The sequence below is a fragment of the Onychostoma macrolepis genome, chromosome 04 (assembly GCF_012432095.1).
Source record: "Onychostoma macrolepis isolate SWU-2019 chromosome 04, ASM1243209v1, whole genome shotgun sequence".
NCBI lineage: Eukaryota > Metazoa > Chordata > Actinopteri > Cypriniformes > Cyprinidae > Onychostoma > Onychostoma macrolepis.
The window spans coordinates 15032055-15044582 of NC_081158.1; the positions used below are offsets into that span (position 1 = coordinate 15032055).

The 12528-nt window shown below is 34.7% G+C and overlaps 1 protein-coding gene across 1 annotated transcript; it reads left to right on the forward strand.

The window, feature by feature from the left end:
• Window positions 1–368: 368 nt before the first annotated feature.
• On the forward strand, window positions 369–11554 carry rab21 (RAB21, member RAS oncogene family). Its single transcript, XM_058774193.1, has 7 exons — window positions 369–736; window positions 2533–2592; window positions 3604–3711; window positions 5796–5859; window positions 6391–6445; window positions 9343–9431; window positions 10827–11554. Exons 1-7 carry the CDS (start codon window positions 605–607, stop codon window positions 10967–10969), a joined length of 651 nt encoding a protein of 216 aa, XP_058630176.1. The 5' UTR covers window positions 369–604; the 3' UTR covers window positions 10970–11554.
• The last annotated feature ends 974 nt before the right edge of the window (window positions 11555–12528 follow it).

A 12528-nucleotide genomic window follows, 5' to 3' on the forward strand; every position in this document is an offset into this window, starting at 1 on the left:
TAAAACCATGGTTAATTTTCGTAAGGGTTTAAATGCAATTTAAGTGCATACCTGCTATTATTCACTGTCCAGGCCAAGGTTATCACGGGCTTTCTGTTCATTTTCTCTGCGCTGATCAGGATGGACCAATTATAGTCGGTTTTGATTACCTGTTGGATTTTGGTAAAGCATTTATAGAGAATGGTGAAGCGGATTTACGTGTATATTTAGCTATTTTAAAGCTTTTAAGCAATATATTAATATGCTTTAGCACACAAATGTCTACGGTAACAAATAAAACGTCCTAAGGAGCGAGCGCAGCTCAACGGATAAATCCTCTGGGCCACCGCGCGCCCCCTGCAGGAGTATCCCGTATGATTTAGGAAACAGAGGATCACCTGACCCCCGCTCCGTAACGTCAGAGCGGAACGCCATTAGATTGATGGCAGAGCTTCATCAGGAGCGAGTCAGTGTTTAATACAGGAATCAGTGCGAAGACTTGATGCGAAGCGCGGATCGGCGGCTGTTTGTGTGTGTTGCGGTCATCTGTGGATCTCTATGGCTGCTGTGATCGGCTAGGGGCTCGAATCAGGCTTTGTTTTTGTGTCAGGCTGAGAGTTTGGGCATGGCGGCGGCTGGAGGGAAGACGTACTCGTTCAAGGTGGTGCTGCTGGGGGAGGGCTGCGTCGGCAAAACATCACTGGTGTTGCGATACTGCGAGAACAAATTCAACGACAAACACATTACCACTCTTCAGGTGAGAGAGTCAGCTGGACGGCAGTCAGTCTGATCCGATCTGGCTGTTATTAAATTGCATGCATGACCCAGTCTTCACTCGTTTGATTGTGGTTTCATCTGTAATATAAAAAAATAGGCCACATTTTAAGAGTTTTGTCGGTTTATTTAACGATTTAGCAGCTTGTCAAATAGTTTTGCTCTCAAGTTTGTAAATCTGTTTTGTTTTCCTTATCGCAATAGATCCTGGGCCTATATGGTGATCGATATATAGCACAATAATAACTACAATATTTAAATACTGTAATTACTCGTGTAATATTTAACATGTCAAGCAGTGGTCTCCTGTGTGACATGCTAATATGCTATGCTTTCATTTTTTTTCTAAACACAATTTATCTAATTTTTCATGATTATTATGCATGCGGTTTGTGATGTTACCACATATAATTCTTGTATTTAAGATGACTAAACATTTGCATGCATTTAATCACACATCGTAATGTGGTTACTAACTTAGTTAACTTAAGTAGTTATTCATCAACTACTCGTATTCAGTTTCAGCTTTCTGGCCTTTCTGCTTTGTAGTTTTCTCTTTTACATAGGAACCAAAACCTTTAATTCGTTTGTGGTGTGTACACAAAGTACTGTTGTCACCAATATTTGCTAATAATGGATGAGAAGTAACAGAATGATGATCAGAAAATGTTATAAATGTTTGGATTTTGCATCATTACTAAATACATCCAAAGTTATTTGACTACAAGTTAACTTTAGTTTTTGGTTTATCCATTCAAAAGTTTGGGGGTTGCTCAGCAAGGCTGACTTTATTTGGTTAAAAGAAAACACAGGGGGAAATGTATGTATGATATTATTAAAATTTATTATAACTGTTTTCTATATTACTATATTTTGAATTCAGTTTGTTCCTGTGATAGCAAAGCTAAATTTTCAGCAGCATTACTCCAGTCTTGAGTGTCACATGATGATACTTTAGAAATCATTCTTATATGCTGATTTTATGCTCAAGAAGCATTTCATATAGGCCAACTATTATCAGTGGAGTAAACAATTGCATTGATAACCGTTGTGTGCTGTCTGTTATCAAGGAAAGGATGTGCATTTATTTTATATAACTTTAAATATATATTTATAGGTTAGTCCATTTTCTTTAATTGTTTACTCACCCTCATATCGTTCCAAACCTGTATGACTTTCTTTTTTTCAATGGAAACTAAAGCTGTTTGGTTAACAACATTCTTCAGAATCTTCATTTGTGTTCTGCAGAAGAAGAAGAAAAAAGTCATTAAGGTCTAGTACAACATGAGGGTGAATTAATTCTGACAGGATTTTCACTTTTGGTTGAACTATCCCCTTAAATAAGCAGTATTTTTGTTTTGAAATGTCTGTAGTATAAATCCAACAATAAATACAATGGAAGTCCATCAAAGTTTTGAGAATGAGGATGGACTCATAACAATTCATCCATGTTACTGTGTAACAGACTATACACATACAGAAAAGGCTCATGTGGCCTTGTTACAATGTGAAACCTGTTATGTGTTATCAATGAACTTTTTCAAGGCATGTAACGTGTATTGTATGATAACATTTCCAAAACAAATAGGTACATTAAGTTATTAAATATTACACATGCTTGTATATCTTTTTAAACATTACAGTAGGGTGTCTGAACTGCTATGTTTGGCTTCAGATTACTATGGTGGTAAATGGCACATCAAATAAGATTTTAGAAGTTTGAAATGTAAACAGATTTGAATCTTGTAAATTAATACCAATTTATGCCTTTGTTTGCAGGCATCGTTCCTCACGAAAAAGCTCAACATCACAGGAAAGAGAGTGAATCTGGCTATATGGGTGAGTCACACATGCTCCACACTATGATTGTAGCATTTGTGCAGAGGTTGATCTTGAATAAAAGATTAAGTAAAGTCTGTGTTTTGGATAGATGTTACTGATCTGTGAGAATTAACAGCTCGTTCTTAATAGTTGGTAGGATGCTTTTTACAGCAGCCTGAAATCTGGTCCCTTTCACATCCTGTTTCACTTATTTAATGAGAAAGTAGGACTGGACTTGTGTTTTCCAAGATATTAGTTTGAGTGGATTGTTAAAAGTGGTCGTTGCCAGAAAATGGAGCCCAGTGATTGGAGGGAATGTCAGCTGTATAGGAAAGATGTGAAGCGAAGCAAATTATATTTTATTTTAACTATATTATGCTTTAATAAAAGATTAATTACTTTCTTTGCAATGACATGCAAGTAAATTAATCACATTCAAACCTAGAACATGTATTTAAAAAGTAAATGAGGACAATTTTGCTTTCACATTGAGTTTAAATTGTTTATTGACTTTAGAATCAAGGGAGTCAAACATAAGAATGCTCAAAGTTTCAGATTTGTGCTTTACTTTCAAGTTCCTGACAACTGACCGGTCAGTTGCCTACAGAATGCAAGATACTTGTACAATTGTTGAAAAAATTGTTTCGCTGCATAGTTATAGTAGCTGATTGGTTCTTCCAAGCTGGCAAGACAGCAAATCAGTCTCTAAAGAAGACAAATTACATGACTAACTTGTAAGACTTGTCTAAGACTTTTATGCAACTGACCACAGCTCAGTACTTTTTAGCCCTCCTCCACTCCAGCCTCACATGTCTAGGTCAGCTATAAAGGGTTTCTTCCTACTTTACCTAGCAGTAGCATGTATTTTAATCCCTTTATTTCTGAGTATGTTTCAGCAGTGAGCTTTGCTCATGCCAGCAGCAGCAACATTTTAGTTGAGGGGATAAAAAGTGTTTTCTCAGTCCATGTTTCTGTTATCTGATCTGTTTGTCGTGGTTTCTTTATATACTGCGTATGTGTTTATCACAGGACACTGCTGGTCAGGAGCGTTTTCATGCTCTTGGACCCATCTACTACAGAGATTCCAATGGCGCAATATTGGTGTACGACGTCACCGATGAGGACTCGTTTCAGAAGGTGAATGTTTTCTCGATTATGTATACATTAAAAGGTCAAAATCAAATAATAAATATATGAGAACCAACGATAAATGTGTAAAATCAATTGTCAAGTTCTCTATTGTGCTCCACGACACAATACACTCTTAAAGGGATAGTTCACCCAAAAATGAAAATTCTGTCATTAATTACTCACCCTCATGTCGTTCCAAACCTGTAAGACCTTCATACATCTTCGGAACACAAATTAAGATATTATTGATGAATTCGGACAGCGATCTGACCCTGCATAGACAGCAAGGATCCTAACACGATCAAGGCTCAGAAACATAGCAAGGAGATCATTAAAATAATCCATGTGACATCAGTGGTTCAACCGTAATTTTACGAAGCTGCAAGAATACTTTTTGTGCGCAAAGAAAACAAAAATAATGATATTATTCAACAATTTGAAAGGTTATTTGGGGAACCAAAACTGGTTCTTCTATGGCATCACTGTGAAAAGCCCCTTTTGGAGGCTTTATTTTTAAGTAGGGCTGGGTATCGACTTCTTTTTAGGCACCGACCGAATTGCCTCTCTACCATCGAGTATCGAAAAATGTCTTGTCGTTCGGTACCAAATTTCGATACCTACGGGGTTAATCTCATCAACGTCAGTGAGGCAATAAGCCTGTTAATCTGCAGCACTAGGTGTGTTCGACTAGAAGCGACGCAGCGCAGATCAATCAGTGTTTGACATCCGCAAGAGCGACTCGAAAGCGTACGGAGCAGTCTGCTACTACACACAGACTGAAGCGTACGTGACGCTCGCCGTGATTTCAGCGTCTGCCGTCTCACTAAATGAGGACATAACGCATGAACAACATCTCCAGAACTGCTCTGAGAGTCACTTCATGAACATTTTACCGTTTGATTTGAGTAAAACTAGCGTCATATATATACACACTGACTGAACTGTAAAGGTATTCACGGCAACCCGTCAAAATAAAAGTTTGTTTTAACTTGGAAGACACTGCGGCAGAAATACATTACTATTGTTCAGCAGAATGTACAACAGGGTTCCTCAAATCTTTCCCTGAAGGACCAATCTGCTGCAGAGTTTAGCTCCAACCCTGATCAAACTCACCTACCTGTGATTTTCTAATGATCTTGAAGACTCTGATTAGCATGCTCAGGTGTGTTTGATTAGGGTTAGAGCTAAACTCTGCAGGAACGGGCCAGATTTGAGGATGCCTGATGTACAAACTGTTACTATTAGGCTACTATTAAAATTATTAAAACTTTATTTTTTTAAGTAATGATCACACAACATTTCTTCCATGTGTTAATTGTAATAGTAAACTGTTTGCCAAAATAAATAAATATTTGATTTTCAATAATTTAAAGATAAATGAAATGAATGTTTAATGCCTTCATTTGAAAACCAGAACACAGAATTTCTGAGGAAAAATAAAACATTTCATAAGGCTATTTTAAGAATACATTTGAATAAACTAAGTTTTATGCATTCAAATAATTAGACATACTACACCAGAATTTAATAACAATAAAACATATGGTGAAAGAAAATAAAACACCCACTTATGAAAGAGGATAAAGATTTTCAATTTCTTGAAGTCTTTAACAACCTAGAATAAATTAATAGAAATGATGATTCTGTCTGAGCTATGCATTTTAAAACAAACACGCACTAGTGTAAATGTAGCCTAACAGATGTGTAAACTGAAAACTATTTGAACTTTATTAAAATTATTTGCACTGATTTATTGTTGGATATATTTTGTTCCTTTGTGCAGTGGCTCAGGAGATGAGGCTTTGAGTCTGTATAAATGTCAACAAGCTGAAAAAATAAAACCAAAGTTTTTTTGAGATAATGTAATCTTGTTAAAACTGATTTCATAAAATTGGTATCGAAAAAAGTATCCTTCAGGAACCGGTATCGAACTCAAGGTATCGGTATCGACAATTTTTAAACGATACCCAGCCCTATTTTTAAGTGTGTATTACCCCCATATTGTAGCTTGTAGATAAATGCAGTAAATCTTATTCATAATTATTTGTTCTTGCTGTAAACTATCAGACTAACTTTTGTTTTCTTGACAGGTAAAGAACTGGGTAAAAGAGTTAAGGAAAATGTTGGGGAATGAGATCTGTTTATGTATAGTAGGTGAGTAACATTCATTATTTATTAACGTTTCATGTTTTGTGTCTTAACACATTTGTTACTTATTTATTTGGTCAAGCAGTTTGAAGTTGAATTGCTCCAGTTTTGGTGGCAAATCTGCCAAATAGATATAAACATGTTACAGGGTTGTAACTTGTTTATATGGTTGTGGAAAATATGAGAGAATTTTAAAATGGTAATAGCCTGGTAAACTCACAGAAATTGATTTACAGTCATGGGAATTTAATTTTAATCTAAACTTTATTGCACAACCTCGAAAGGGATTTATTTGAAATCCTGAAAACTTTTTTTTAATTAGAGCTGCTATACAGCAGAGTTTAGATTTGTCTTATAATTGATAAAGTGTGCATCATTGATTTATTTTTATTTTTTTACTTTGAAGCAGGTTTGAAACAATCTGTATTTTATAAAGTAAATAAAGCTTTCTTGACTTCATATGCATTTAACTATTTTGGTCTAATATTTATGGTTGTCTGCTGTGAATATTTACTATAAGATCTTTTTTTTTTTTAGGTAATAAAATTGACCTGGAAAAAGACCGACATGTTTCAGTGGAGGAAGCAGAGGGGTATGTACTTCTCTCATGTTTTTTGTTTTTACAGGATTTTTTTAATATGCGTTGTGGATAACAGACCATATGAAGGAAACCTTGTCTTTCTGTTTAATGTGTGGTTTTGTACATTCAAATTGACACAGCAGTAATTGGAGATAAATGTCATGGCATGTGAATCCCAGGACAAAGTTCTGTTTTTACTGCTTGAAGCTCGTGCTTTATTCCTGACCTTGGAAAATATAGAAAATTGACAAGAACAAAATTACTTAATCTTCACCTGCCTTTAGGCACTTAAATCTGTAAAGACTGACCATCCCATAATTAAAAGTATGTTAGCTAAGGTTCATAGGTCATCTGGTAATGAGAAAGCAGATGTTGCCGCAAAGGAGCCTCAAGAAGGACTGTCAAATTCTACCCTAAGATTTATAAACTCTTTAATGAATAACATGTGGCAGATGGAATGGGATGAATGCCATGGAAGTAAGTTACATGAAATAAACCCTAGTACAAGAAGAACATTTTTTATTAATTTCAAATCTAGGTATGATCAAGTTGTTTTTACTAGGTGCTGTTTAGGGCATATAAGACTCACACAGTTATTTATTAAAAGGTGAGCCGCCACCATTATGCCTTCCTTGTCAAACTACAATGACTGTTAAACTTTTTTTTTATTGGACTGAATGGTTTTAATGTGAATAGACAACTATTTTATTAAGAGATGTTTAAATTATGTATTAAATGTATCACCTGAATGTTTTTTTTTTTTTTTTTAGATTTTTGTGCAGTAGTAGTAATCTTAAATGTCTTATAGCTTCTAGTTAATTGTATGACCTTTGTTATTTATTCTTTTTCTGCAATGAAGATAGCTTTGCTGATGACATGGCGTTAAATAAATAAATAGGCTCCAATTATAAGCTATCAGCAGTGTTGGTTAATCAGTAATCAGACTTGGCTTGTAAAAGGCTGTATTGGTCAAAGCGACCTGAGACATAGACACCATACTCGTGTATGTAAATGTAAACACAGTTTTATATATTCATAATTTATAATGTCTTTCAGACTAAATATGGTATATTATACTTTTTGACTGAGGATGTATGAAGATCACATGCACTAAAAGACAGTCACATGATTAAAACAATCACAAGATCAGTCCACACAACGCACCCCTGTTCAAGTTGTAGTTTTTTTTTTTTTAAACCTTTCATTTTAACAGGTGTTCAGACTTTTCATACCACTGTATGTGGAAGGAATAGAGCAGTAAATGGTCATCTTTTCTGTCTTGCATTTGAAAATGTATTTCATTAAACTGAGAAATTTTAGACTTTTATCCACTAAATGAGCTCATTTCAAATTTGATGCCTGCTACAGGTCTCAAAAAAGTTGGCACGGGGGCAACAAAGTGCTGAAAAAGCAAGAAATTTTGAAAAGATTCAGCTGGGAGAACATCTAGCAACTAATTAAGTTAATTGACATCAGGTCTGTAACATAAAAGGGATGTCTTAGAGTGGCAGAGTCTCTCAGAAGTAAAGATGGACTGAGGCTCTCCAATTTGTGAAAGAGTGCATAAAAAGATTGTGGAAAACTTTAAAAACAACTTTCCTCAACGTCAAATTGCCAAGGCTTTGCAAATCTCATCATCTACAGTGCATAACATCATCAAAAGTTTCAGAGAAACTGGAGAAATCTCCAAAACCTTTGTTGGATGCCCGTGGTCTTCGGGCACTCAGACAATGCATCACTCATCGGCATGATTCTGTCATTGACATTACTAAATGGGCCCAGGACTACTTCCAGAAACCACTGTCAGTAAACACAATCCGCCATGCCATCTGCAGATGCCAACTAAAGCTCTATCATGCAAAAATTAAGCCATATGTGAACATGGTCCAGAAGTGCCGTCGTGTCCTGTGGTTCAAGGTTAATTTAAAATGGACTGTTTCAAAGTGGAAAAGTGTTCTGTGGTCTGACGAGTCCAAATTTGACATTCTTGTTGGAAATCACGGATGCCGTGTCCTGTGGGCTAAAGAGGAGGGAGACCTTCCAACATGTTATCAGCGTTCAGTTCAAAAGCCAGCATCTCTGATGGTATGGGGGTGCATAAGTGCATACGGTATGGGCAGCTTGCATGTTTTGGAATGCACTATGAATTCTGAAAGGTGTATATAAAGGTTTAGAGCAACATATGCTCCCCTCTAGATGGCGTGTATTTCAGCAGGACAATGCAAAACCACATCCTGCAGCTATTACAACAGCATGGCTTTGTAGTAGAAGAGTCTGGGTGCTGATTTGGCCTGCCTGCAGTCCCAGATCTTTTACCTATAGAGAACATTTGGTGCATCATTAAATGAAAAATACACTTCAGCAGCTGGAAACCTATATCAGGCAAGAATGGGATCAAATTCCAACACCGAAACTCATAACCTTGATGCCCAGACATCTTCAAACTGTTTTGAAAAGAAGACGAGATGCTACACCATGGTAAACATGCCCCTGTCCCAACTATTTTTAGACCTGTAGCAGGCATCAAATTTGAAATGAGCTCATTTTGTGCATAAAATTGTAAAATTTCTCAGTTTAAACATTTCTGTTATTTATGTTCTATTGTGAATAAAATATTGGCTATAAAAATTGAAAAAATTCGGGTTGTACTATTGTCTAATCTAAGACAAACCTTCATTCCAAAAATATTTTTTAAATCAGCGTTTATGTCCTGTTTTCTAACCATCTCTGAAACAATCATACATTTAGGTGAAGCAAAATTGTAATTAAAAAAAAAAGAAATTTACACTTTATTCATGATATTAGAAAAAATGCTTACAGCACCTTTTGAGTGCTCTTTAAAAGAAATCTGTATCCTCAAAATTATCCTGTATGTCCTCAAAATTATGAGTTTTTTTGTCTTTTTTCAGATACGCAGAGTCAGTGGGTGCAAAACACTATCACACGTCAGCCAAATTAAACAAAGGCATTGAGGAGCTGTTTCTGGACCTGTGTAAACGTACGTTATTTTTAGATGCTGTTTATACAGTCAGTCTGTCTGTTTTCCATCGCACAACAGGCTTCATGATTAATCAAAATTGTATATTTTGGAGTAATAGTTCGTATAACATGGCACTGTGTTCTTTCATACACAAGCGGCACATTATGTTTTCAGTAGAGCTGTCAAATGATTAATCGCATCCAAAATAAAAGTTTTTGTTTACATGTGTGTGTATAAATATATATACATATTTATGTATATATAAACACACACACATACAGTATTTATTTTGACAATATTTTTATGTATATATTTATATTCATATAATTTATATTGTATACAAATATATTTAATATATAAGCAACATTTTTCTTATATATACATACATGTGTGTGTGTGTATTTATAAATACATAATACACACATATATTATGTAAACAAACTTTTTTGAATGTGATTAATTGTTTGACAGCGTTAGTTTTCACGGTCTCAGAGTGGCTCAGGTCACAGTAAATGCTGCTCTACAAAACTCATCTCAGCATCTGACTTTGGGTTGCTTTTAACAGCTGATTTATAAGCACATGCCATTAAAAACTTATGCTTATAAATCAGCTGTTGTCTGCCCAAATATAAGCTCATTGGTTTAATGTTTGAAAATGTAATGTTACAGTTGTACTGTAAAATGTTATTATATTTTCTTATACACTTTACAGTGAAATATTATAACTAAAAAAAAATTTGTTTTATTTAGTAATAATAATAATAAATTATTATTATTATTATTATTATTATTATTATTATTTTGTAGTTAGATTGATATTGATATTTGCCCAAATTGTGTAGACCTACAAACAAGCACAGCAAACCTGGAGCTTTTTTGTTTTTATTTGCTGCTGCTAATAATAATAATAATAATAGTAATAAATTAAGTTTTTTTTTTTAATTAATAGTTTTTTTTGTCTTTTTTTTTTTTTTTTATGTTTTTTTTTTATCAAAAATCACTAAATCTTTGTAACTTAAATCTCCAGAACTGTTTGTCAGGATTTCATTTATCAAATCACCAGTCAAATTTCACAGCAGACGTGTTGTAAATTTTGCTTAAAAAAAGTGAAAAAAACCTTTTGTCAAAAAATAAATGTAGACTTCTCCTATAATTAGTTTTTTTCCCTCTCAATAATTGTCTTTTCAAAAAAGGTTATTGACTCTTTTAATTGAAAGGTGTGGGTTTCATAAACTAAATGGATAAGAGTTGTATGTTTGACAGAACCAAGGAGGTTTTTAACTCTGTCACACACACAGTCATGAGAGTGTCATGTAGCACTACTTCAAAGAGTTTATAAAAAATTTTTACATTTATTTTATAGTTCATTACTTATCAGTCTTTAATTTTTGTAATTTTCACTGGTATCTATAGGCATGATGGAGACCGCTCAGGCAGAGGAGAGGTCAAGGGGGAACGGCGCGAGTCACACAAGCACAGCCCGGAGAGGCGTACAGATTGTCGACGATGAGCCCCAGACTGCCATTTCCGCCGGAGGCTGTTGTACATCCGGCTAAACACACTTCCCCCCTTTTACCATACCTGGGACTGATAAAGGCCTCTCTCGCCCTCCTCTGTGTAAGAACTGCCACTTCCCACAGCTACACTCACCTGCGACTACTCTACAGCTCTATCAAGTCATTTATTTAGCAGTTTGTTCCTTATTGAAAGGGTTGATTTGTAACTCCACCCTTTGCCGGCAGACTTTAGGGGCCAAAAGATGCCAGATTGACCTGTGTTGAAAATATTCACAAATTATTACAAATAGGTACCAAACAATAATGCCCAGTCTTATAAAACACACATGCACTGATTCATTTCCCTAACAATCTGATATGTTAGCACTTTTTTTTTTCTTTTGGCAAGGTGTTGTGCATGTAGAATCTTTAAAATCCTAGTTTTATTTTACGTCTAAGAAAAAAAAGAAATTCTTTATTATTTAATAACTTATTTACAATTTCATCAAACATATACATGTCCAAAGACCTTTGTACTTGTAATCAATGGGCTTGTCATTCTTATACAGTCTCATTCTTCTGTCATTCATATCTTCTGTATCTTTCTTAAAAATGCAACATTAAAATCCATCTAGAACATTTAAACTCCTTGTAGATTTTGTCTTTTCTCTTCAACTTGCTGATTTTCCACTATCCAGACTTTAAAAAAGGAAAAAATAAATAAAATTAGTTTGCTTGCTAAATTCTTTATAGGGAAAAAATCCAACACTGTGTACTTTTTTCTTTTCGAGCTATCAATTGCAACAGTGAATCAGTGTACAATATTCAATATTAATGTTTTATGAATGTATAATGAATAATAATGGCTGTGGTAAGTGCTCTTTTTTTTTTTTTTTTTTTTTTTTTTTTGGGATTTGTGTTTAACTTACTTTTACAATGTTAATTATGTGCCGTCCCCCAAGACCTGAACATTTGGATAGTTTTTGAAAGTACTAATATTTTCCACAACCACATCACCTGTAAACACTGAGGTGCAGCTGTAAGCCTTCTGTGCCTTTAAATAAAAGTGTCTAGATTGACCCACCTATTGTCTCCTAGCATATATTATTAGAAAAACTTGTTTACTTAATTTCAAAGAGGTTTTACAGTGGGACAGTTGCATTAAACATTGGTTACGCATATAACCATGGTTCTGGATTACCAGATGGCATATCTCGGTGAAATACTTGAATGTCCTTCTCATTTTTAAGAGCTCAATATAAAAGCTTTCACTATGTAAACTTAATGACATATCAATTAATGTCTGCCTAAAAGTCTTCCGTCAGTCATAGAACTGTGGTTATATGCTTAACCTACATTCTGTTTCCTTGGCTTCAGTTTGCCAGAGGGCTTAACTGAGTGGACAAACAATAAAATAGAACTATAGAAGCAAACAGACCAAAAAGAAAGAAACAGTATACAAGTGCTTTGACAAGTCTCAGTTAGTCAAGCACAGTACACATAGCATTTTTTTTTTTTTTTAATAAATTAGACCAAAACAAATAAAATAGAATAGGTAAGTGCTAGTATTGATTGGTCAGGTGCTGGCGAAAAAGAACAGCTACTGTCAGATCATCTGG